The 27,374-nt window shown below is 37.8% G+C and overlaps 2 protein-coding genes and 1 non-coding gene across 4 annotated transcripts; 1 reads left to right on the forward strand and 2 right to left on the reverse strand.

The window, feature by feature from the left end:
• The first annotated feature begins 1,231 nt into the window (after window positions 1-1,231).
• On the forward strand, window positions 1,232-14,952 carry LOC127444851 (general transcription factor IIF subunit 2-like). 2 transcript variants are annotated; one of them, XM_051704431.1, is made up of 9 exons: window positions 1,232-1,411; window positions 1,926-1,999; window positions 2,099-2,117; window positions 2,212-2,356; window positions 7,824-7,871; window positions 8,297-8,378; window positions 13,567-13,666; window positions 13,767-13,910; window positions 14,380-14,952. In XM_051704431.1, exons 1-9 carry the CDS (start codon window positions 1,346-1,348, stop codon window positions 14,497-14,499), a joined length of 798 nt encoding a protein of 265 aa, XP_051560391.1. In that variant the 5' UTR covers window positions 1,232-1,345; the 3' UTR covers window positions 14,500-14,952. The 2 variants fall into 2 exon arrangements, with proteins under 2 accessions (XP_051560391.1, XP_051560393.1); XM_051704433.1 differs by lacking the exon at window positions 7,824-7,871.
• Window positions 14,953-18,647: 3,695 nt separating this feature from the next.
• LOC127444856 (translationally-controlled tumor protein homolog) lies at window positions 18,648-26,331 on the reverse strand. Its single transcript, XM_051704442.1, has 6 exons — window positions 26,177-26,331; window positions 25,394-25,467; window positions 21,562-21,749; window positions 20,966-21,071; window positions 20,398-20,514; window positions 18,648-19,073 (listed from the first exon to the last, which is right to left on the reverse strand). The coding sequence occupies exons 1-6, from the start codon at window positions 26,202-26,204 to the stop codon at window positions 19,071-19,073; spliced, it is 516 nt and encodes a 171-aa protein (XP_051560402.1). The 5' UTR covers window positions 26,205-26,331; the 3' UTR covers window positions 18,648-19,070.
• Window positions 25,264-25,334, reverse strand: LOC127445593 (small nucleolar RNA SNORD58). Its single transcript, XR_007898018.1, has one exon. It is a non-coding gene; the product is annotated as a small nucleolar RNA SNORD58 (small nucleolar RNA).
• Window positions 26,332-27,374: the final 1,043 nt, after the last annotated feature.

The raw sequence follows: 27,374 nt of genomic DNA on the forward strand, positions 1-27,374 counted from the left end.
AAGATCGCAATGGGGGAAAGGTGCCCCGAGTTGTTTCTGACAGGCTACTCAGCCTAAAAGGCTCTAAATTATTAGGATTATAGATGTTCATAATGCATTCTTACATTCTGAACAAACAGAAGATAACCATAATCAACAGTATAGGTACACCGTGACACAGGATCGACTCAGTGGTCTTGAGAAATTAAGTATCAACCATGTGATTGCTGGGCAGATTTGTCAAAGTCATTGATGATTTTGCATCAGTGAAATCTAGGAGGTGAGTTTGAATTATATGTAATAGCACAAGCAGCAATCTGTAAGTATTCTGCCATTTTATTTACTGACTCTGTAATTTAATTGTGCAGTTTAAGTTCTGTATATATAATGTACACGTTAATATAATTCGCCATATATATATGTGTGTGTGTGTGTGTGTGTGTGTGATTTTTGTAGCTTCAAATTTCTAACCAACATTTAAGCCAGAACCGCCACTGAGCTCAATTTCATTGTTTGATATCTGTATTTATGCTTTTGTAAATGTAATCTGTTAAGATCTGAAATTAAAGTGATTTCAATAAATACATCTTAAAACATGTTCACTTTAAAGGTGCACTCAGTAACTTTTTGTTTGTGTCATCTTGGACAGTGACACCTAGTGGTGTGGATGCAGCATCATTCAAAATCAGTAGTTTTTAGTTACAGGTGCCACTGTAGAAATGCACTATTCACAATCAGCCATGATTACTTTAATTCAAGAGTGAAAGTGTCCAATAACAAGACGGTTACTGAGATTAAGTGAGAAGTATTCATTTGGTCATGTGATTCTAACATGGCAGCCACCATGAGGGCGTCCCTCCCCCATGTAAAGCAGATTTTATAAGGTTACTGATATGACTACAGTCCTCACCTCATGTGAGTGGTAATGATTTTATACATATGTTTCAAAATTACAATTAATTTATTTAGGAGTAAAACTTTTTTATTTGGAAAAATTAATGAGTGTACCTTTTACCACATTTGGGTAGTATTACTGTATTTTCTCACAAAATATAAAGATGTATTCTCTGAAAAGTGAGATACATAAAGGCATTGTTCGTATAATTCTACCTTGTCCTAATTAATCTAATACGTAGAAAATGTCTTATTTATTTGTTAACTGTTTCTCAAAATTAGGGGTTATGTGTAACTGCGTAGCAGCCTAATTAACCGTTTTCATCAACGTAACTTTTGGTCATAAGGGGCCACCGTACATCCGACTGTGTTTTGGTGGTACATTAGCAAATCGTTTGTGCGGCGTGACAGAGGAGATCCATTAAAATCCACATTAAATAACCCGCTTTTAAATATAAAAATAATAACAAGAATGGCAGATAAAGGAGAGGTGGATTTAACTGGGACAAAACAAAACACGGGTGTTTGGCTGGTCAAAGTAAGTGGTTTATAAAGCTCGACGAAGAAGAGCACGGAAAGCTAGAGCTAATGCTTTTAAAAAATATATATATCTTACTAATAGCATTTGTTTCGTGTTGTTGTATTGTTCGTTGTATGGCTTCACCATCTATAAATGCCGTGCAAACCCAGATTATGTATTTATATGGCTCTGCAGTGTGAGTAAGTAATTTAAACTGAGTTACAGGGTTCCTACAGCCATGTAATATCAGGGAAGTTTAAATGTGTTATTTTCATGCTTGGAAAAGTAATCATTAAAATCTTAACATTTCTAAGTCAATACACATTTTGTCTGCACATTGTTAGTCAATTTAATGTATGTTTTATTTAAATTATTATTGAAATTACACTTTGTGAGTGCAATCTCTATAAAATGTTTTTTATTATTATTTTTTGTATTTATTTATTTTTTATAATCCTTATACTAAAATCTCAAAAGTCAGGTAAGTCATGTACCCTGGCTGCTACTGAACTGAGCTTCATTTGACTCACAGGTCCCAAAGTATTTGTCACAACAATGGGCCAAAGCAACAGGGAGAGGAGAAGTTGGAAAGCTCAGAATTTGCAAGTATGTAGCAAAACATTATGCGTCTACATGATTCAGAGTTCTTCATGCACAGCTTAGAAATGTTTTTGAATCAACACTTTGTTGTTCTTGCTTGTACAGGAATCAAGGCAAAGCAGAGGTAACAACAGTGTCTTGAAACATCAGTCTTCTATTTTGGGCTTGAAGCGGATTCAGTTTATTTCTGATTGTTTGAATGCTTCATGCACTAACAGGTGTCCTTTACACTCAACGAGGAGCTGACCACCATAGACGGCATAGGGGATAAATCCTCTAAGGTACGAGCCCCTAGAGAACATCCATTCACTCTGCAGACTGTTGGTGGACAGACCCTTGCTGTTTTTACTGAAAATTCTTCAGGTGAGAACCAAGATCTCACAGAATGTAAAAAATTATTGGAATGTTTAGTCAAAAGACAGAAACTAATTTGTGAGAAGAATGTATTTAAAATTTGGTGAATTGGGAAGTTATTAGTTGATGGGTCACTGACAAATAAGGTTGACCGAGGGGATAAAAATGAGAAATCGTTTAAAAATTTAGTTTACGTTTGTAGATGTAATCTTTCAGTCCATGTTTGTTTCACAAAGTTTTGAAAACCTTTATAGCATTTTCTGCAAGTAATTGATTTAATGACTTAAAAAATCTCATGTGGTGTGACCATCAAGTAAAGGGTATTAAAACGCTTTCCTTGAATTTTAAACATGAGCGTGTACAAACCTTAAAAGTAATAATAATTTTCAAGGTGAAATACATTATTTTATTATTATAATATTATTACATTATATTATTTTATATTTTAAATACAATATGACAAAATAATGTTTTTTTTTTTGTTTTTTGTTTTTTTTTTTGCCAAAATGGCTACCTAGCTGTTGGTTACACCACATGGCTTTGATCTGGTGGACAAAATTGTTTTCAAATATTAATCATATTTTTAAATACAATTGTTTTGGTGCTTAATTTTCTCATGCCTATATACAGTTCTGGAAAAAATTAAGAGACCACTGCAAAATTATAAGTTTCTCTGGATTTACTATTTATAGGTATGTGTTTGAGTAAAATGAACATTTTTGTTTTATTCTATAAAGTACTGACAAACTTTCTCCCAAATTCCAAATAAAAATATTGTCATTTAGAGCATTTATTTGCAGAAAATGACAAATGGTCAAAATAACAACAGTGTTTTCAGACCTCGAATAATGCAAAGAAAACAAGTTCATATTCATTTTTAAACAACACAATACTAATGTTTTAACTTAGGAAGAGTTCAGAAATCAATATGTGGTGGAATAACCCTGATTTTCAATCACCGCTTTCATGCATCTTGGCATGCTTTCTACCAGTCTTTCACACTGGTGTTGGGTGACTTTATGCCACTCCTGGTACAAAAATTCAAGCAGCTCGGCTTTGAAATTTTGTTCAGTGGGGTTCAGGTGTGTAGATTGGGCTGGTCATGACAGGGTCTTGATCCGGTGGTCCTCCATTCACACATTGATTGACCTGGCTGTGTGGCATGGAACATTGTCCTGCTGAAAAAAACAAACGAATCTGCCCAATTCCAGCCTTGCTGAAGCACCCCCAGATCATCACCGATCCTCCACCAAATCTGTGTGCGAGACACTGTGGCTTGAAGGCCTCTCCAGGTCTCCGTCTAACCATTGGATAACCAGGTGGAGGATCGGTGATGATCTGGGGGTGCTTCAGCAAGGCTGGAATTGGGCAGATATCAGAGAAACTGATCATTTTGCAGTGGTTTTTTTACATTTCTGTATATTTTTTAAGAATTTCAACTTTAATGTTTTATTTTTTTTATTTATTTTTTTATAACTATCTCCAGATGGTTACTTCACATGACATTTTTTTTACTTTAATCCCCAGAAAAAATGACTTGGAACTCAGTGAACATGTTCATCATAGAAGTAATTGTGTTGTGTGAATTGAATTTGTAATGTATTTTTGAATAACAGATCTGGAAAAAAAAAAAAGAGCGTCTCGTAATTGACCCTGATAATGTTTGAAAACAATTGAACATGAAACTTATGTTATATTGTTAAAAGTAGATTATCTTATGCACAAAAAAGTTTATGGAAGCATAATGAGTAAATAAGTTTAAAATGCAATTCTTTTCTGTAATATAGTCTAATAACTTTCATTAAAGTCATTAACAAAGGTTTTACTAATCCTTATGTAATTCTTTGCAGTTAATAAATAGAATGCTTAGAAATATAAAACTTTGATTCATGTGCTTTAATGTAATATTCATATGTCAATGACTTTTTAATGAAAGTTATTATAACATGTCACTGTTTTTTCTTGTTAAAACTGAACTTTTGCTTTCAAAAAGCTCATACAGTAAGTCATTCTGTGCGATCTTCTGGGTGTCCTGCTCATCCAGTAATTCAATTACCTCATGCTTTGTCAAATTGCTTTGTCTTTCATTGTTTTCTTTACAGTTCTTTCAGTTTGTTTTTGAATTAGATATTGGGGTGTATTAGCGTTGATCTTGTCTTTTAAGCTTTTGCTGTTTCCTGACCTCTGCCTCTCAATCAATGTGTGTGTCTGGTGTTTTGATAGATGCAGACATTAGAGTGGGCCTTCAAGTTTCCCTGGTTTCTGGAACCAAATCTACTCAGTCTTAATTGTTCCTTGATTAACATGGAGTTGTTTTTGTTATCAGCTTGGGTGGTGCCTATGCATGAACAACTCCATTTACTTTGAATGCAAATAATTTTTTTTCTATGGTGACATGATAGGATCAGGTGATTTCTTATACCAGTTGCTTTTATATATATAAAAAAAGTAATTATTAGATTAATTAACTAGCCTTTTGGCCAGCAGCTTAGATGCTTGTTATTTGTCATTTAGTGGACATGTTCTGTCCAAATTGACTAAAGCCGGCATCACACTAGCTGAATTTTTTAGGTGTAAGCTTCATTTACATGATCGCCGGCCAGTAGGTGAAGACGGAGCGCGCGTGAGTGTCTGCAAGCAGGATCGTCTGGACTTGCTGCTAAGTTAACGGTTCCAGTATTTGTAAAAGCACATCAAAATGGTTAAACAATTGTTTCTGACAAAATGCATCCTACGGCAAACATTTTGGGAGTAAATACACAATCACAAAGTAAAGTTACTCCATGAATCATCCTAAATCACTCTATCACAATTGTTTATGTTCACGCAGTATTCCTGTTGTTATTTCGGCAAGTGACGGAGAGGGAGTCAGGGGAGTCGTTATGTCTGTCACCCCTCAACCATTTTGTATCGGCAAGTGTGACATACCTCCGACTAAAGAGAGCGAGATCTCAGCCAAACAGTCGGCAACTGTAACACACTTGGCCAAAATAGTTGTTTGAAGTCAGCTAGTGTGATGCTGGCTTAACAGAATTCTTACAACTGGAAAAATCCTTGTGGAGAAACAAAGGGTTACTATTATTACTTTGCTCAAGGGTACAGTGGTGATCACCTCAACTATAGTTTAAACCTATGACTTCTTTGGTTAACAGCCCAGATGTATAACAACTATGCTAATGATTATTTTTAAAGAATCATTAGTTTGTCTGTTGGTTGATGGATATGATTTTTTCAATGGCCAGTACTGGTAATTATATCTAGAAAACAGGTTGGTCGATGACTGATGTAATGCCAAAATATATTTCCCAATACAATTTAATTAAAGGTGCGCTCAGTATTTATTTTTTCCTCAAAGTTTTACTCCTTAAAGAAAAAAACTTAATTTTGAAACATTTGAAAAACATCATGACCACTCACATAAGATGAAGACTCCAGTCAAATCAGTGACTTTATAAAAAAAAAAGCTGTTTTTTTCTACATGGAGAGGGTCCCCTCATGGGGGCAGCAATGCTAAAATCACATGGCTTGCTGAATACTACTCGCTTAATCTTATTAATCGCCCTGTTTGACTCTTTGATCACATTTACTTTGATCACATTTACATCTGGTATTAAGATGCATCTTGGGTGATCCGATCACATGTGGTCAGGCGAAAACGCATCACTGTGTCTCCTGTGACCACTTGTGATCGGATTTGAAGGGGAGGGACTCTGTTTCATGACGACATGCATCAATCACTATGTCATTGTGTTACTGCATGACATTAAAGCGTAACAAAGTCAGAAAATACTTTGACCCAGATGCAGCTGAAATTTAATCTAAACACAAGCAACATTTTGAGCAGAATTGTCTGTTATTATAGTGGATTACCTGTATTAACCTGAGCTGCAGATGTTCAAGCTTTTCATGTGTCCGTGTTGGGTGGCCTGGGTAGCTCAGCAAGTAAAGATGCTGACTACCACACCTGGAGTCGCAAGTTCGAATCCAGGGCATGCTGAGTGACTCCAGTCAGGCTTCCTAAGCAACCGATTGGCCCGGTTGCTAGAGTGGGTAGAGTCACACTGGGTTAACCTTCTCGTGGTCGCTATGATGTGGATCTCGCTCTTGGTGGGGCGCGTGGTGAGTTGTGCATGGATGCCGCGGAGAATAGCGTGAAGCTTCCACATGCGCTAGGTCTCCGCGATAACGCGCTCAACAAGCCACGTAATAAGATGCATGGATTGACGGTCTCAGATGCGGAGGCAACTGAGATTTGTCCTCCGCCACCCAGATTGAGGCGAGTCACTACGCCACCACAAGGACTTGGGCATTCCAAATTGGGGATAAAATAAATAAATAAAATAAGTCTCTGTGTTGATGTCAGGCACACTGAAGAAGATCCGTGAAGTTTGAGTTTTCGAGTTTGTGTTTGTTTTTGCTTTTGTAAATTTTCTGATCACACGGTTATTTCCTTTAAAAGCCGCTCGTGACCAGCAAAGTTTAATCTCTTGTTTTAGCGCTGCAGTTGATTGACAGGTGAGGCGCTTTGCTGCTGCCAGGACGCATGCAGAACGTGATGCGGTTACATGCGTTTTTGACCACATTCGTGTGTGATTTTTGTGATCCAATCACAAAATGTTTTAGATCCCGTTTACACCTGTATTTAGCGCAAACCACATGTGATCGGATCACCAAAAAAAATCTTAATACCAGGTGTAACCGTGTCTTTTACTCATGGATTAAAGTAATCATGGCTGACTATGAATAGTAAATTTCTACAATGGCATCTGAAACCGGAAACTATTGGTTTTGAATGATGCTGCATCCAAGACACAAGGTGAGTTATAGATGACACAAACAAAAAAGTTACTGAGTGTACCTTAAATGATAAGATAAGATGTAAAAAAATAATAATAATTTGAAAAATGCTTAAACAACTGATTTACACGTTTTGCAGAATAAGTACTCTGTACTCAGAACTAATATATATATATATATATATATATATAAAAGTGCGCACTTTTGATTTTTGGACTGACACTGGGCAGAATGACACTTAATAATTGGCCAAGCAGGCTGATGCCGATAGTCCCAAATTGGCCTTGTATCAGCCGATAAATTACCCTGTCCGACATGTCAGTTTATCACTAATACCTGTATTCTAGTGAGATTTTTATGCCACAGAAATGAAAACTTCCTGTGGTCCATCAGTTCACTGTCCTGAAAAGTCTTTAGAGAGCTCAAGAATAGGGCACTTTGGTGTGATTTTTGTATAAGGCAAAGCATACCTTTCTTAATTAATCATTGGTTTCCATAGAGCTAACTCATTAACTAATTGATTTCGGGGGTTGGGTGTGGCTCGCTGGTTGTTTGTGCGTGGTTTGTTTGTGCGTGTGCTTCCGCTGATTGCTGTTTAAGGAGCTGCCGTAAGGCTTGGCGTGCCGTGATTATTTGCCGTGTAGTCCCCCTTGTTCTCATGTTGCTATCCCTCTCATAGGGCAGTCAGACGCTGAGGCCAGCGGCTCAGTTACAGGTACAGGCCCAGGTGAGTACTCACCGTCACCCCTTACTTAAGTGGAGGTCCAGGAAGGAACAGGCAAGCCAAGACGTATGCAGAATGACCATAATGATTAAATAGTCTAATGGCTAATAGTTAATAGTCTAATTGATAAGACATGAAGCTGCTAAAGATAAAAAAAAAGAACATGCAAGAATATCCTCTGTGTGGTTATGGTTTTGTCACTAACGTTGATGCAAATATTGAACCTTTGATGGGACAAACATTCATCCAAACGTCACATAAAAACATCCATTCTATAGCTTCATTTAAAGAGTTGGTGTGTTAGATTTGTGGTTGCTTTTTACCTCACAGCCCAACAAACACTCACCACAGCCTGCACAATGTGGTTGCAGCAGCGACTGCGCAGTTATGACTGCCATTGAGTGTTATGTCTCTTTTCTCTCCCAAAGACAAAATTGCACTAGAAGGAGTGGTGGTGCAAAGAGCTGAATGTAGACCGGCAGCTAGTGAGAACTACATGAAGCTTAAGAGGTATGTTCATAGTGTACACTGTATATGTACACAGTTAGTGCATGCTTGCACAATTTCACACACACTTACATTTAACTAGCTGTCTAAATGAGAACATATCGTAGACTTCTGTTGTCGTTTAATAAAGCTATTTATGTTGGCTTGATAAAACCAGCATTCTGTTATACAAACTTAGTTTTGGGGTTTTTCAGAATCCTTAACCCAAGATTCAAATTTCTAAATCAAACCCATCCTAGAGTTTCACTTGGGCTGTATTTTCTTTTCTAAATGATTGGACTAACGGTTTTTGGATAAAAATTCTTTAGACTTCCATTGACAATTTCAAACTCTTTTGTCCCAGTGCTCAAAAATTCCATAGACCGATACTGATTAAATGTTTGTTCTGTCTAGAAGGCCTATATGACTTTTAAACCTTTAAAGAAAGATTTTTAAACTATTTTAATCATGCAAAGATTGTTTGGGTGAACTCTCCTTTTTTTGTTATAATTACAAAAGACTAACACTAAAAGAAAACCTTTTGCATTTTTACATTTATTCATTTGGCAGACGCTTTTATCCAAAGCGACTTACAAAAGAGGAAAACATAAGCGAATCATCTTAGGAGACAGTGGTATAAAAAGTGCTGTATTACAAAGTATCACTAGCATCATAATAGTATTCAAAACAGAATAAAGTGCAACAGAATTTTTTTTTTTAATGACTGGTCAAGTGTTCATGGAAAAGATGTGTTTTTAGTCGTTTTTTGAAGACAGAGAGTGGGTCAGCTTCACGGATGGAGTTAGGAAGGTCGTTCCACCAATGTGGTATGATGAAGCTGAAAGTCCGGGAAAGTGTTTTGGTGCCTCTTTTTGTTGGTACAACAAGGCGACTTTCCTTAGCCGACCTCAGGCTTCTAGTGGGTGCGTAGCTCTGCATAAATGATTTTAGGTATGCTGGAGCAGACCCAGTGACTGTTCTGTATGCCAGCATCAGAGCCTTGAATTTGATACGTGCATCAACCGGCAGCCAGTGGAGAGAGACAAGGAGTGGTGTAACGTGCTCTCTTTGGTTCATTAAAGACCAGATGTGCTGCTGCATTCTGGATCATTTGGAGGGGTCTAATTGCACACGCAGGGAGCCCTGCAATGAGAGCGTTACAGTAGTCCAGTCTAGTTATGACAAGTGACTGGACAAGCAGTTGTGTGGCATGTTCAGAGAGGAAGGGTCTTATCTTCCTGATATTGTAGAGTGTAAATCTACATGATCTTGTGGTCTTTGAGATGTGGTCTGTGAAATTTAGCCTGTTGTCGATGGTTACTCCTAGATTTCTGACCGATTTGGAAGGCGTTACTGTAGTTGCACCCAGCTGCACGGTGATGTTGTGTTCAACAGCAGGGTTGGATGGAAAGACAAGGAGTTCAGTCTTGGCTGGGTTGAGCTGTAGGTGGTGCTCCTTCATCCAGGCCGAGATGTCCGCCAGGCAGGCAGAAATTCGAGCAGTCACTGTGGTGTCATTGGGCTGGAAAGACAAGTAGAGTTGCGTGTCATCAGCATAACAGTGGTAAGAGAAACCATGTGCCTGAATGATGGGTCCCAGTGATGTTGTGTATATAGAGAAGAGAAGTGGCCCAAGCACTGATCCCTGAGGTACCCCAGTAAGTAGCTGATGTGGCTTGGATACCTCACCTCTCCAGGCTACCTTGAAGGACCTACCTGAGAGATAGGAATTAAACCAGTCAAGCACAGTTCCTGTGATGCCCAGCGAGGAGAGGGTAGAGAGTAAGATCTGATGGTTTACTGTGTCAAAAGCTGCAGAAAGGTCCAGCAGAATCAGAACTGATGATCTGGATTCAGCTTTCGCCCATCTCAGCGACTCAGTGACAGACAGCAGGGCAGTCTCGGTGGAGTGTCCACTTTCAAAGCCTGACTGATTGTCATCCAGCAGCTTGTTCTGTGAGAGATTTGATTGAAAACTGCCCTTTCAAGTGTTTTTGCCATGAATGGGATGAGAGAGACTGGTCTGTAGTGTTCTATTTGTGTGGGATTAAGTGTGGGTTTCTTCAGCAGCAGGGTTACTCGAGCCTGCTTAAATTTAGTGGGAAAAGTGCCTGTAAGTAGAGATGTGTTAATTATGTGTGTGAGTGCAGGTAGGATGGACGGAGAAATGGCCTGGAGAAGGTGAGAAGGAATGGGGTCAAGGGAGCAAGTAGTGGGGTGGTTGGAGAGGAGGAGTTTAGAGACCTCAGTGTCAGTCAGAGGAGAGAACATAGAGACAGAAGAGCTGCATACAGGAGACACGTGTTTGACAAGGTGTGGTGCTGAGAATGTATTGCTGATGGTTGTAACCTTATTAGTAAAAAAGTGGCGAAGACATCTGCTGTCAGTGATGTGTCAGGCGGTGGAGGGGGAGGGCAGAGAAGTGTGTTGAATGTTCTAAACAAGCTGCGAGTGTCTGTGGTGCTGTTGATCTTGTTCTGGTAATAGGTTTTTGCAGATTTAATGTTATCTGCAAAAGTTGCAAGCAGGGACTGATATTTACCTAGATCTGCTGGATCTTTAGATTTCCGCCATCTCCTCTCAGCTGCCCTGAGGTCAGTCCGATGTTCACGAAGGACGTCAGACAGCCAGGGGCTGGGTGGTGTAGCACGTGCTGGCCTAGAGGAGATAGGACAGATGTTGTCTAGACAGGTTGTTAAAGTAGAGCTTAGTGTGTCTGTAGCAGTGTTTACATTAAGCGTGGTAAATACATTTTGTATAGGAAGAGATGTAGAGACAGCAGTGGAAAGGCGAGAGGGTGAGAGGGAACAGAGGTTACGGCGAAAGGAAACCAATGGTGGAGTCTTGTTTTAATGTAGATGGGAGGGTCATGTTGAATTGAACAAAGTAGTGATCAGAGACATGTAAAGGAGTAACAAGAATATTTGAGTTGGTACAGTTACGTGTAAAGATGAGGTCCAGCTGGTTGCCCGATCTGTGAGTTGCTGTGGTGTGTAGTTTTTCCAAGTCAAATGAGGCCAAATGAGGCCTGTTCAATTCAGTGGCCTGGGGCTTGTCTTGGTGTATGTTGAAATCACCAAGAACCACAAGTGGCCTACCATCCTCCAGCAAGGAGGACAGCAGGACATCCAACTCCTCAAGAAAGTTTGTCAGCTGACCTGGAGGGCGATAGATGACAACAACATGTATTTTTGTGGGTTGCATTGTAGTAATAGCATGGAATTCAAAACTAGTATTGTTACATAGTGAAGAGTGTGGTGAAAAAGTCCAGTTGTTATGAATGAGCACACCTGTTCCCCCGCCCCTACCGGTGTGTCGAGGGGTGTGAGAGAAGTTGTTGGAGAGAGCAGCAGGTGTTGCTGTATCCTCTGGACGTATCCATGTTTCTGTCAGTGCCAGGATGCTGAGGGTGGACTGCATAGCAAAGGCTGGAATGAAGTCAGCTTTGTTCACAGCTGACTGGCAGTTCCAGAGTCCTTCTGAGAAAGAGAGCGGAGCAGGTGCTGAAGTGCAAAGTGGCCGTAGGTTGTGTGGGTTGCGTTTGGTCTTGCATCGATATCATGTAAACGGTCTGTAACAGATAACAGGGATGTGTTTGAAGACATGTGTTATTCGTGAAGTAGACATGTTAGTATATAGAAGGAAAATAATAAGAGATACAATAACAAGATACTTGCGTGCTATGGTGAGTGGCGCCTTGTCGGTGTCCTTGCTCGGTGGACTCGCACAGGTAGACTCGCTGGTCTTTACACAAGTAGGTCTTCACACGAGGAGGGCTTTACACGAGGGCTACCACTTTCGCTGCCGCTTCCGCGTCAGCATTCAAGTCAAATATATACGCAATGATAATGAGCCGTTCAATGAAAAAGCTGCAGACTGCAGACTCCTGTAGATAGATTGCTTATCCTGGATGACTATGGATCCAACGGTTTAAATATCTTACCTGGCGCTGGACACGCCTTAATGCTACTTAGCACAACAAAGCTAGTCATGTGGTCAACAGAAACTAAGGGTCGCGCGAGGTGACAAGTGCGACTTCCGTGCACTGCAAATAAATTATGCTGCACTTTAACAATAAATAATACCCTAAAACAAGTGAAGCACTGTTTATAAACACTAAAAACCACGATAGTTTTACACACACTGGACAATTAATGCTAAATCTAGCAGTGAATAACCTGGGACAAGTCAAAACAATATAGCACACACACCAACCTACGTATAAGCGACGCGAGTTCAAGACAGTAAACAAACAGCACAAGTCTAGCAATGAATACAACTCTTCAACAAAGTAAAACAATGAAATAAACACACACGCAACTGCAGACTCCTGTAGATAGATTGCTTATTTTTAGAATTAAACAAAAAATATTTTTTACCTTTTTAAAGGAATTGTTCACCCAAAAATGAACATTTTCATCATTTACTCACCCTTATGCCATCCCAGAACTTTTTAAGAATTTCTCAGCTCTTTTGGTCCATACAATGCAAGTGAATGGGTGCTAAATTTTTAAGCTCCAAAAATAACATAAGTCAGCATAAAAGTAATCCATAAGACTCCAGTGGTTAAATCAATATCTTCAGAAGTGATATGATAGGTGTGGGTGAGAAATGGTTCACTTTTGTTTTCTTCTTCTTGTGTTTTTGATTCACATTTTTCATGTATATCGCCCCCTTGTGGGCAGGGAGAAGAATTTCAAGCAAAAAAGAACTTAAATATTGATCTGTTTCTCACCCACACCTAACATCTCATTTCTGAGATATTAATTTATCCACTGGAGTAGTATGGATCACTTTTATGATGCCTTTATGTGCACAATTTTGGCACCCATTCACTTGCATTGTATAGGCCTACAGAGCTGAAAAATTGTTCTAAAAATCATAATTTGTGTTCTGCAAGTCATACACATCTGGTAAATAATGAGAGATTTAAATTTTTGGGTGAACTATCCCTTTAAGGAAAAAATCCCCCAAATCATGTTTTTAACACATTAACAAGGCATATGGCCAAATTAAGTTTGAAAAGTTCTGTAAGCCCCTAATGGGGGGTACACACAATCTTTTAGATATCTGCATTGTCATTGGTAGTCAGGTGCCTATAGGTTCTTGTACTGTTGTAGTGTAAATCCAATTAGATTAAAGAGGTCACTACATTAAACACAATGTTAAGTTCATAGCTAGAGCTCAGAAAGTATATTGTTTTCTGTTGCAGACTGCAGATTGAGGAGTTATCCAAACCCCTCAGGTTCTCTCAACAGCTCGAGAAGGCTGTTACCACCAATTACAAACCTGTGGCTAATCATGCCTATAATGTAGGTCAAGCTTTTGCATTATCGTACAGATGTCTGTGTATCTAGTGTGTCATTGAATGCTGATATACAGTACACTCTCTGTATTCCCTTTCTGTCTCAGCTGGACTATGAGAAGAGGAAGAAAGAAGAAGGAAAGAGGGCAAGAGCGGATAAACAGCAGGTCTTGGACATGCTGTTCTCTGCGTTTGAGAAACATCAGTTTTATAACATCAAGGATCTAGTGGACATCACAAAACAGCCTGTGGTGAGTAACACATGTAGGGGCACAGGTTAAACATTAAAAGGACTGTATTCTTGTTCTGCTCTGTCTAGTTGTTTTACTGCCATCATCAACAACCATTTTCAGATGCAGCTGATTTAGTTTTGATCTCAAGCCAATAGTTGCTGTTTAAAGATATTCACTATATGGTTTTCATTGCCTCTAGATTTGTTATAATGATGCAATTTCAGACGCATAAGAGCAATCAACTATTCTATGTAGTTACTGCATAATTCTAACACATTTTGCAGTGACATCACCTTTCCTGTTTTTCTGTCTTATAACCCATGATGTCATTTCAACTTGTGTGGCTTTTTTCTTGTGCAAAACAAAAACTTGTAATGAATATCCTTGTCCGTCAATTGTCAATACAATGGTAGCTTATAATGGATCCAAAATATCATAAAAGTAGTCTTTTGAAAGTCTCTCTTTTTGTTTTCCTCATTTTCTGTAGGTTTACTTAAAAGAGATTCTTCATGACATTGGGATCTACAATATCAAAGGCACTCACAAAAACACCTGGGAGCTCAAACCGGAGTACAGACACTATCAAAATGAAGAAAAGAGTGACTGATTGTTTTTTTTGTCGCGTTGATATACAATTTTATACTATTGAACTCCGTGACTTTCAAAACCTGTTTTGAACCATTACCCTACCAAATAAGTACACAATGTTGTTGTTTCTGGATTTCTTCAAGAATTATTCCATTACTGTTTTTAGAAGTGTATTGGAAACATTTTTGGAGTTTTCCAAAGCTAAGTTTTATTATGATAACCCTTATATTTTTGGATTCATATGAGAAACCACAATATAATCTTTAGTCATCATGACTGAAGGTTTAAAGAACCTCTAACCTTCACCAGTTCAGACTTGGTGTGTATAAAACAGGTGATGTTATATGCTTACTGATAATGGTAAACTTATTTTTTTGTTGATAATTGTTTAACAGGCTTTTATTTTGTATGGTATATCATTTTATTAAATGCTGTTGAAATAAAGGATTTGGTACCAAAAAGTGATTTATATTTCTTTCAGAAATCCAAAAGCTGAAGACAAAATTCGCTACAAGATAAACATTGTTCTGCATTGCAGGTGGCACTACTGGGGTTAAACATTCAAATCAGTAATTTCAAGATTTAATTTTTAAGTATTAAACATTTTGTTTAAGCTCTATCACTATTATTAAAATATATTAGATGTTCTTAATGCCGTTCGTTTATCCTCGACAAAGGAAAGATTGGTCTCTATATGTATAGAGCCTTGAAAGACAATACCTAATAAATAATACAATGTCATTATAACACTGTAAGAGAATTTAAGTACACATAATACTGTCAAAACCATTAGATTAACAGCCAGGTGCTGCTAATAAGACACACTTGATTTGTTGATCAATATGAAGTCTACTTTTACAAAAGCAGATTTTTTGACAATGTGTTCATATGGAGTATTTAGGTGTATGTAATGTTAAAACGAAAGGGCACTAAGCAACAGCCTCAAAAAAGCAGTTATTACTGCTCATTAGTCAAGATTGGTTGGCTACAAGACCAAAGTGGAACTATTTGATTAAAATAAATAAATAGTTTACCCAAAATGAAAATTCATCATTTACTTACACATCTGGGATGGCATGAGGGTATGACTTACTTTCTACTGCTGAACATAAAGAGTTTTAGAAGAATATTTCTGTAGGTCCTCACAATACAAGTAAATGTGTAGGGTACAATGGGGCTAAAGATACCCCTTAAAGAAACGTAGCTTTTTATCTGGTCTCAAAATGTGTCAAGAGAGAAAAAAAATATTTTTATTGACTATTGATGGAGCAACATAATTTGTGTGAAAAATAATAACAGAAGGTTTTCAATTAAAATTCAATTTTTAAAAAAAGGTGGTGAGGGAGTCTTTTACACCGCACTTGGGGTAAAGGGCTCCCTCACCTGGGGTAAAAAGGACCCTGAGGTTTAAAGTGGTATTGTGTAGATATAGGGGCAATAGTTATTATGCAATATTTGTCAACTAATGCAAATAATTTTGAGGCAGCAAGATGCTTTTTTGAGCAATAAATTGAGATGATGCTTGCTTGAAATAACCACTTCAGAAAAGTCAACCATTTCCTGTTAATCTGAAACACATTTTGCATTTTATTACATCTTATTACACTTTCTATCAAACTAATCTCTATTATGATTGGATGAGTCAATGTGAGCCCACTTTGAACATTTTTCATAATTCTATTCACCCCACTTAAGAAAAACAATGTTTAATAGGGGCCATTAGCCCCTGCAACAGGGGGGCTTTTTACCCCAAATACTATCCTTCACTTACTGGAGTTATTTAAATTTTTTTGATTTAATGACCTTAAAACTGAAAATGATAAATAAGGATTTTGTCTCAAAAGAAATGTTAATTTCAGAGATTTTCATTAGCTACATAAATTTGCAACATTTAAAAAAAAAAAAAAAAAAAAAAAATTTCAAATTGCTTCAAAATCAACCTTTAGACATTACACGCAAAGATCTCATGGAACAGTTAATTTTCCAGTGCATAGTGACAAACAGGTGTTTAGGAAAGTACTGTGGTAGTTTTTGATGCTATATAGTGTTTTGGGAGAAAAAAATCAATGGAGCCTTTTACCCCGCAGAGCCTTTAGGCCCATTGTACCCTACCAAAAATTTGAAGCTCCAAAAGCATAAAAGTAATCCATTTGACTCCAGTGGTTAAATCCATATGTTCAGAAGCAATATGATTGATGTGGGTAAGAAACCTCAATATTTAAGTCCTTTTGTACTATAAATCTCCACTTTTACATTCACGTTCTTCTTGTGTTTTTGGCGATTCGCATTCTTCGTGCATATTTCCACCTACCGGACAGGGACGAGACTTTATAGGAAGTTCACTCAAAAATTAAAATTCTTTCATTTACTCACCCTCATGCCATCCCAGATGTGTATGACTTTCTTTCTTCTGCAGAACACTAAACAAAGATTTTTAGAAGAATATTTCAGCTTTGCAGGTCCGTATAAAACAAGTGAATGGTGGCCAAATCTTTGAAGCTCCAAAAATCACATAAAGGCATCATAAAAGTAATCTATACGACTTCAGTGGTTAAATAAATGTCTTTTGAAATGACCCAGTTGGTTTAGGGTGAGAACAGACTAAAATGTAACTCCTTTTACACTATATATCTTGGTTTCAAGCTTGATCACACTTCCTATAGCATAATCGAACTTGAAATCATGATCGTGCCTAGAGGCTGCAATGATGAGACGTACAGTGAAAAAGTTATATTTTGATTTGTTTTCATCCAAAAACCGTTTGGATCGCTTCAGAAAACATTGATTTAAATCACTGGAGTATGGATTACTTTTATGCTGCCTTTTTCTGATATTTGGAACTTCAGAGTTCAGGCCACCAATCACTTGTTTTGTATGGACCTACAGAGCTGAGATATTCTTCTCAAAATCTTAATTTGTGTTCTGCAGTATAACAAAAGTAATATAACTGGGATGGCATGCCGCATAAGGGTGAGTAAATGACAAATGTTTAACTTTTGGGTGAACTATCCCTTTAAATGTTTCCCACCTAAACCTATCATATTGCTTCTGAAGACATTTTACCACTGGAATCATTTGGATTAATTTTATGCTGCCTTTATGTGCTTTAAAATGTCAATACCCATTCACTTGTATTGTAAGGACCTACAGAGCTGAAATAAATCTTATAAAAATATTTGTTCAGCAAAAGAAAAAGGTCATACATATCTAGGATGGCAAAAGGGTGAGAAAAGAGAATTTTCATTTTTGGGTGAACTGTCCCTTTAGGCAACATATATGAATCACCACAGTTATCATTGTTTGGGCTTGATTTGCAACCACCTGAGCATCTTGCAGTCATCAATTATTAATTTCTCTTTATACCAAGTATCCTAAAGACACCTGGCCACCAACTAAAGCTTGGCTGAACGGACATGCATGAGGACAATGATCTTGAGAACACTAAATGACAAAAAGAGGAGTGAAGGATTTGGAACCAGGGAACCAAAGCTCAACCTCAACACCACTGCGAGACAGTGGAGCAACCACGGTGCATAAATGAATGCTCAAAAACATCAGTGAACTGCAGGAATGTTGGAAAGTCCGTAGATAAAAATTCCACAATGAGAGACAGTTGTTAATGAGACATCACATGGAGTTTTTCCCTACACCAACTAAGCTTGCTCGCTGGGGGCTTAATATTGAGGCATGATTACAATCAAGCTTTTTACTGAGGGCATAAAGACAGTAATAATGATTTGAATTGTATGAAACAGATTGGGTTCTCATTTTCAACAATTTCCATGACCTTTCCAGTAATTTGTGATAGTTTAAAAGGATCTTTTTCTTCTGCTTTTAAATCAGTTCCAATGGATTTAAATCATTCAGGCCAATTTTTAAACTTTCAAGTTCTACTCTACATAAGAGCAATATCTAGCAATTAAATATTTAATATTCACTGTTCTCAATCCTGGTCCTGTGCACTGTTGGGGTACTCCAGGACCAGTATTAATAACTACTAGTAGCTGGTTGATTACAAATGATACACTACCAAGAAACTGAATAGAGATCTTGAATAGGCTAAAGACTATGCCTTTGATTTGTTTGTCATTGTTTTTCAGTAAATGAGAGTACATATTCATAGTTTGAGAACTTACAGGACAAGTTTAGGCAGAACATAGACAACACTTTAATTAGCCAGCAGCTTCATTTTATTTTTCACAAATGGTGCAAGAAATCCTATACAATCCTATAATTCAATGGGAAGAGGGGGGAATTCAACTGTACATCTTCTGATACCAGAAGCTGACATGCACGGCCCATGAGAAGCCAGTGATCAACTTCACCTCCATGACGAAATAAGAAAACCCACCAAAAAAATATTTTGGCTTGGCTTGCCAAAAAGTCATTGTTTTTATTTTTATGAGGGGACCATCACGTCTTGGCGTGATGGACATACGCCAATCAAGAAATGAAAACAGAGGCCTCGTGAAATTAAAAGAGCCTCTGTTCCTGATGGTAAGAATGAGGGGGGAATGATTGGTTTAATCCACAGGCCCAATCCAGTGAGCAGAGGCCGAAGTTGGAGGGGTACTTTTAGATGCTTGAAGTTTACTGTGGAGATAAAGAAATATGGTGATTTATAAAAATCAAAATACCATCAAAACTGTTAACCTCCAAACTCCAGAGCTATTACATGTTGGCAATTTAAAATCAAGCAGATATGTATTAATCTTTTTAGATAATTGACCATATCATGCAACAGCAACGAGAACTTTCAGTTAATTAAATTTTTCTATTCTCCTCAATTCAGGTCAATTCCTGCCAACATTCAGATGGCCAGAAGACACGAGGAGGATTGCTGTCGCATCCATGTGCAAACCTAGAGGCCACCATTAGGCAACAGGACTATCAGTGGATGCTAAGTGCAAAGTTTTATTCCCTATACACTAGTGCTGATATTGATTCGACTAAATTGCATAATCTTAGGGAAGGTTGCACCAACAAGGCTTAATCTTAAATTTAGTTTAAATAAAGGTTTCTGATCATTTTGTTTCACCAAACTTTAAACTTCATTTAAAAATCAGCAGGGTTACATTTAAACCATTGTTTTGATATGGATTTATATTTCCCATAAATACAGTTTAACTTTAATCCTGCTGCCCCATTAAAGTTTGACTTAAATCTGAGTTAGGGATTAACTTTAAATTTGCAGCTGGTGGTTTAAGTAATAAAAAAAAAATGGACCTACAATTACAAATGAATGACTAGGTAAACGAACAGTTGATGTGCTGTCAGCCCTCTGAAAGATGTTTATAATTTTTTAAAGCTTATTATGGGCCGAAATCTATACGTGGAGCGATGACTCATCTCGGTTGTAGCACGGTTACCCACTTCCCCGTACATGCAGGGACACGGGACAGAGATGGATCTCTCAAAGAGAACACCAATTTGGCATTTAACGGGAACGGTAACAAGTGATTGCTATTGCTCCCCTCCTCTCTCATACTTCATTGAGAGGCTACAGGAGTGGCGCAAGGGGAGGCGGTTGACCAGAGCTCCGTGCCACTGGTTTCATACTACTGGTCCTTTTTTTCTTAAATTATGCTGCCATATTTTAAGGCTTGTGACATTGTACACAGTGATGCAACATTTTCTTAAACTGCTTGATCAGCCCGGTGTACTAGCCATCTACAGCTAGGTTCAGAATCCATCATGGCGGATTAAAATTTTAATCTCTTGATTTGTTCAACTACTTAAAAATAAGTGGTGCAACGCCTCTAAAATAAAACTTAGCTCATTGAACTGTAAACTCTGCTTAATTTAATCCTTATTGGTGCAACCCACCCTTAGTCTTTTAAATACCAATCTTCTCATGAACAACACTTTAAATCTGAAACAGGCAAAAAAATTAAAAAAATAAAATAAAAAAACTTACACATTTCTCGATCTCCAGACCATCCTTGAAGAAGAGCATGTATGGTGTGACACCATCCTCACGGAAGTCAAGGAGACCAATCATGCCATCTGGGTTCATGGACTCGCCAGTGAAAAACTGCAAGTATGAGCCGATACATAAGATCAGTTATTGGCCTTCAGGGTCTGTTCTGCCAGCCATGATGACCCTCTCAATGTTTTCAGAACAGTTGAGATGCTATGTTCATGTCAAAAGGGACACAATCAGCATTAAGTTTTTCTTAGGTAAAGTGGTGGATTCAGGGGTGCTCAAAGCCAAAGTATACTTTGGTTTTCCACATGCCGGAATATCTCATGGGTGACGCAAATTTCACTATCAGCACAGAATGGCGGACTGTGCCACATGCAGCCCAATTTCCTAGACAAGCAGTCAGTCCTTGTTTGTGCATGTACTCGGCGTCTATATGTGCGAGACGGAACAGCACGCAGAAAAGCAAAGTATACCTGAGCCCAACATCATCGTGTGCCTTCAATAGAACCGTTTCTCTACTAAAAGCAGATTGAAAAGTCCACCAGTTATTGTAGTATACCTGAAAGTTCTTGATGTTGGCTAGAATTTTCTTGACCTCAGCTGGTGCATTAGCCATGAAGGGGTCTACCCTGTCAGGTGCGGTTTCCTGTAGTTTGGCTTTCACTCTGTTATAGGCAAATTGAGGGGAAAAAAAAAAGGAAAGAAAATACAATTCAGAGCCACGTCCATAGCTAAATGCAGTTAATCAAGGAAATCAGAACATCTTGTTGTCCCCAGTTCAATCTTACAAGCCACTTACAGGGCAGGCAGAAAGCGCAAGGACTTTTAATTTAGCATCTTTATCTCTCAAAACCCAGGTGGCCACAATGCAAGACTCTGAGCTGTCAATGATGCAAAAATCCAAACATAATACCACGGGTATTGCACAGAGCAGAATAACTGAGCCAAACGGCTGGGTTAAATTAAAGTGAATGATATTTACAGTACACTGCCTGTGTTGCAAGGCACAACATGTTATGATCCAGGTGAGTTAATGGGCGGTTTCTATTGATTTCTTATTCCTTATACAACACTATCAGGTTTTGACCTTTTGCTTGCAAACACTGTAGTATAGTGCATGGAGATCTGTTGACATGGCATATGCCAAACACTTACGCCTTCATGTAGTCCTTGATGTAGGCTGTGTAAGACTTCTTGTCGTAGGATGTCTCCTGCAGTTTGTGGTTGAGAACAATATCCACACCACTGACAGTGGAAGACTCACAGCCCTCATCCTGAACTTCTGCTGATGCGTTGCCACCAATCAGTGCATCATCTATGTCTCCCTCTGACCTGCTGATCATCTACACCAAAGACAGACACAATGTCAGACTTTAGCTGATGCCACAGTCACTACGAGGGTAAACATCTCGGCACACGTCTGATATATTTCAAGAACCATAAATAATTTTAATTACAATTAGTCATATGCAAGTACTAGGCTTACAGTAAAACACTTGAAAATGTATAAAATCTAGGGAAACAGACAAAAAAAAAAAAAAAAAAGCACAGACAGAACGCAAGATCGCATACTGCGAGAACTGGACACATTGAAGAACTATGCAAAACAGATTGCGGTCAAATGTAGGCTTGTTCAATTATATGAGAATAAATAAAAAAAATTATTGGAGTTCTTAAGCCACTTTGTGTAACGTCTAATCATTGCTTTATTCATCTGCCACAATAATGCAATTTATTTCAAACTCAATTTCAGGGCATTTTCACACCTAGTTCATTCTAGCACTCCAAACGGTCTCAGAGCGTTATAACGTGTATGTGTACACAACCCAAATGATCTCAGACCTCCCTAAAAGGTCCCACAAATGAACCGAACTCAGACCACCTCAGGATCACCCATAAGGGTTCATGGGTTTAATCAGAGACCCATAACATAATGTTAAGGTAAAGAATTTAGGACAGAAATATATTACCATTGCATAATATTAATAGAATAGAACAGAATATAATTGTCTGGGTTATGTTATAAACTGTAAATGTCAAGTTGACCAAAAAGTACATGTTTTAAATATTTGGAAATATTTGAACATTGACAATATTATTTTTCATGTCATTCTATCCCTGTGCAATATTTTAAGCTGTTAAATCCTCAAGTTTTTAAGTTATATAAACATTACTTCCTTAAGGTAAAAGTGTATTCAGCACACATACACCTTAAGTGACAATTTATTGTCATAATCACAATTATATATACGCCGATTTATCGTTAGCCAAAAGACAAACAGATTTATTGTTAGCCACTGCCGTGGGGTCTGAGTTCTGAAGGAACTGTGGTATGAACAAAGGGTCTGAGCCTACATCAACGCAAAAAAAAAAAAAAAAACCTGGGTCCTCACATTGTGAACACCAAAAGCACCAAGGTCATTTCCAGCTGGTTCCCTTTAACTGAGCTGGGTTTGGTTCAGACTATGTGAAACCACCCTTAGTTTGTATTATATGTTATTGGCCCTACACATACGTGTGCGCACGCGCCTAATATATACATACACACACACACATTTTTAACTTCACAGATTTCGTATTAGCAAACTATAGTTTCGGCAAGTCATTTAGGACATCAACTTTGTGCATGACATGAGACAACTGTTTCACTTTTAACTATCACAATTCCAGTGGGTGAGAAGTTTACATACACTAAGTTAACTGTGCCTTTAAGCATCTTGGAAAATTCCCGAAAATGTTGTCAAACCTTCAGGCAATTAACTTCCGATAGGCTAATTGGAGTCAATTGGAGGTGTACTTGTGGATGTATTTTAAGGCCTACCTTCAAACTCAGAGCCTCTTTGCTTGACATCATGAGGAAATCAGAAGTAATCAGCCAAGACCTCAGAAAAAAAATTGTGGACCTCCACAAGTCAGGTTCATCCTTGGGAGCAATTTACAAACACCTGAAGGTACCACGTTCATCTTTATAAACCATAGTACGCAAGTATAAACACCATGCGACCGCGCAGTCATCATACCGCTCAGGAGACGCATTCTGTCTCCTAGAGATGAACGTAGTTTGGTGCGAAGTGCAAATCAATCTCCAAAGTTGTGGCAAAATGGCTTAAGGACAACAAAGTCAAGGTATTGGAGTGGCTATAACAAAGCCCTGACCTCAGTCTGATAGAAAATGTGTGGGGAGAACTGAAAGCGTGTGCGAGCAAGGAGGCCTACAAACACCAGTTCTGTGTGGAGGAATGGGCCAGAATTCCAGCAATTTATTGCGAGAAGCTTGTGGAAGGCTACCCAAAAAGGTTGACCCAAGTTAAGCAATTTAAAGGCAATGCTACCAAATACTAACAAAGTGTATGTAGACTTCTGACCCACTGGGAATGTGATGAAAATAACAAAAAGCTGAAATAATTACATTGTGAAATGTCAGAATATTCTTAAAATAGGGATCCTAACTGACCTAAGACTGGGAATGTTTCCTACAATAAAAAATAAATAACTGAGTTTAAATGTATTTGGCAATGGTATATATATAAAAAAATTTATTATATACACATACATTAATTACCAAGCATTATTTGAAGTATCTTAATTTGGGGGACTTTAAGCAAATAATGACATTTGTAATTAATCAGCATGTCATGTAATACGTTTACATTTAAATCGATTGACAGCTCTACTACTATTAATACGATACAATTACTATTTAATTTATATCTCACACCTGTGATGCTGTATTTCACAGAATTTGACAAAAATAACTTGTATTCTGCATAAAAAGCACTTCATTTGATGCACACATTTTGTTAAACTATTCTCATTTGATTCAAGTTCTTACAGGAATAGTTCATCTAAAAATGAAAAATCTCTCATTCACCATCCCAGGTGTGTATGATACTTTCTTCAGCAGAACACAAATTAAGATTTTTAGAAGATAGAGCTCTGTCAGGTCCTTATAATGCAAGTACATGGGTACCAGCACTTTGATGGTCCAAAAGTCACATTTAGTCAGCATAAAAAGTAGTCCACACAACTCCAGTCGATCAATGAATGTCTTCTAAAGCGAATCGATAGGTTTATGTAAGAAACAAGTTGATAATTAAACGTTTTTTAACTTTAAATCGGCGCTTCCATCCAGGGCACTGATGCCGTTTGAAATGGCCAAACTCACGTGACATTCGCTCTTCTGTTGTAAATAAGTGCCGATTCTGAATTCTTGCGTGAACTCGACGCGCTTGTCACACGACAGCTATGCGATGCGTCAACTGCAGGCAATAAGTGCTTTTTAAAAGTTAATAACATTTTAATTAATCACAAACGATTTGCGCCAGAAGACATTAATTGGACGACTGGAGTCACGTGATTACTTTTATGATGCCTAAATGTGACATTTTGACCGTCAAAGTACTGGCACCCATTTACTTGCATAAGGACCTTACAGAGCTCCATCTTCTAAAAATCTTCATTTGTGTTCTGCTGAAGAAAGACAGCCATAAACATCTGGGATGGCATTAGGGTAAGTGAATGAGAGAATTTTCATTTTTGGGTTAACTATTCCTTAATTCATTTATTTAAACACAAAATAAAAAACCTACTGAAATAAACTGTAAAAGGAAGTATCTGTACTCATTCTCAAAAAACTGGTAAAACAACATCCCTTACAAAATCTATAAAAAGTCATGTTTTTTGTACTATTCTTTCTATAATAAAAACAATTGCAAACACTTACAAACCTGATAGAAAAAAAATGCTTTGACAAATTTGCTTTACAGAAACAGGTTAGAGAAACAAAGCATGGGTCTCAAAAAAAAAAAAAAAAAAAAAAAAAAAAATACAGCCCCATTTTGCTACAGATCAGACACACGTACTCAGAATACTGGTTTGTTTCATTGGTCATAACCTCCAAAGGTGTCCTAAGTTTGTCATCATCGTACGTCTATGGGAGGGCTGTTATCTCAGAACTTTTATTGTTTGGCTAAAATATAAGTGATACCTTTCCCTCCACTTCAAGCATCATTCCATTCTCTGACTCTTTGACTTTGTAGATGTCCGAGAACATCTCGTCCCCTGTGAACAAAGAAAAAGATTAGATAAAAAAAAAAACAACTAACAAAAACAACGTTCAGCTTGTTCGTAGCATTCCAGCAGCCGGCATTTAAAGGCCCACAGCAAAGATGGCTGAGTGATGAGTAAACTAAACTGGCCTGGACCTATAACACGCCCTGTTAGCGCTCATTTCATCATCTCACAACTGTTTGTGAAATCAACTATGACAAAAAAAAAAAAAAAAAAAAAAAAAAACTCTTGGATGAACAAAATGATCGGGTTCTTTCATTATAAAAACATTCACAAAGAGGCGTTTATTTACCTACACGTGGTAATTTAGATAAGTATGTGTGTTAAGACAGTCAAACAGCACAACTTTTACCGTTGTACCAAACCGGCCAAAGGCCGACCGGCGTTTTAACTGAAATGCTAACACCCACTTAACTTCAGGTTTATTAAAACTTAACCTGCCATTAAAAAGGTATTAATCCCCCGTGTTGACAAAAACGGACGTAAACATAGCATACTTAAGGCAGCAGTAATACAACAGATGTCTCTTCAACTTTATAGCGTGATTAGCCACCAAGCTAACGGAATTCAACAAAGTTAGGCCGCAATGATCCGGGAAAGACTGGCCTTAAAAAAAACAACTCGAGAGCATCCAACACAAAAAATATCGATAAGAACATAACATTTACGTGTATTGAATTGTGTCAGAGGTCATTCTTACCTGTGATGATGTCCTTGTAGATGATCATTTTGTCGGATTGTGTTTGGGGGATATCAGGAGGCGAAGAGTGCTGGCTGTGACCTGATGGCGGCTCAGCTGAAAAGGGCGGTGTAGGGACTGAGCATCTTATATATGGGCTGACAAATACGGGCGCCCTCTAACGGTCAAACATGGAAACATCCCAAAGGCTTATCCAGATTCCTTAACTGCAGGAACAGGATAACTGAATTGCCTAATTACTGTAGCAAATATAAAAATTGTCATAGAGTTAAAACAGCAGACACATATTTTGACTTTTTTATTCTTATATCTCTTGTATATCTACTTTCTGTTAATAGACCACCACTTGATTGCATTGGTCTATTAAGAAAATGATTTATTATTCGGCATTCAAGTTTTTGTAGTCTAGCACCTTCGTAAATAGGGCCTCCACAGATGCAAATTCTGCTAAATTTTTCATTTATCTGAAACGCGGAAAACGACAAGCAGGTGTAGGTTATGTAGGCTGCCAATATTCAGCACACTGTAAACCACATTATTGACTTTGATGGTGAGTAATGGTGATACAGGCAGTATTGGGGAGAAACAGAACACATGTAACGGGATTACGTATTTAAAATACAAAATATTAGTGACTGTATTCCACTACAGTTACAATTTAAAAAACTGGTAATCAGAATACTGTTACATTCAAAATGTATTTTGATTACTGAAGAGATTACTTTATTACTGCATTTTATTGTCATATGTTTCATTTAATGTTTAGACTATTTAGTTGGAAAATATTTATACACAGAACCTACACAGAGCGTGAATCGATCATCTGTGTTTCGCGACTGCTTTCAGGTCCTTGAATAAAGTATAACGTGTGAGTAAGGGCTGCCGGTTGAGTTTCTGGTGCCTCCCCAGGGTAAGATGGTGCCCCTTTAGGGAGTTGGTTCCCTATGGGTGCGGCAGTACTGCTCTGTGGGGTTTTGAAGTTTGGAGCAGCAAAAATAGTTAACCTTGTTTAAATTGTCATGTGAACATTTAGCTTTATGCTAAGCTAAAATGTTATTTCTTGCCTTTACATGCATCCTTTACCAGGTGCGATTATATTTTATAATGAATTCTATGATGAAAATTCATGTTGGAGCATAACTTGTTTTCTCTAGTAAAACCTTTGATATTACAGCAAAGATGTACTGCTCTTTGAAAA

The sequence above is a fragment of the Myxocyprinus asiaticus genome, chromosome 8 (genome assembly GCF_019703515.2).
Source record: "Myxocyprinus asiaticus isolate MX2 ecotype Aquarium Trade chromosome 8, UBuf_Myxa_2, whole genome shotgun sequence".
In the NCBI taxonomy this organism is placed as follows: Eukaryota; Metazoa; Chordata; class Actinopteri; order Cypriniformes; family Catostomidae; genus Myxocyprinus; species Myxocyprinus asiaticus.

Bases quoted from the DNA above. Each gene is read 5' to 3' on its own strand.
- LOC127444851 (XM_051704431.1), top strand. From the start codon at position 1,346: ATGGCAGATAAAGGAGAGGTGGATTTAACTGGGACAAAACAAAACACG. The intron at 2,357-7,823 runs GTGAGAACCAAG...TCCCTCTCATAG, and splicing joins TTTTACTGAAAATTCTTCAG to GGCAGTCAGACGCTGAGGCC. The intron at 7,872-8,296 runs GTGAGTACTCAC...TCTCTCCCAAAG, and splicing joins AGTTACAGGTACAGGCCCAG to ACAAAATTGCACTAGAAGGA.
- LOC127444856 (XM_051704442.1), bottom strand. From the start codon at position 26,204: ATGATCATCTACAAGGACATCATCACAG. The intron at 25,468-26,176 runs GTAAGAATGACC...CTTTGTTCACAG, and splicing joins CTACAAGGACATCATCACAG to GGGACGAGATGTTCTCGGAC. The intron at 21,072-21,561 runs GTAAGTGTTTGG...TGCCTATAACAG, and splicing joins ATCAAGGACTACATGAAGGC to AGTGAAAGCCAAACTACAGG.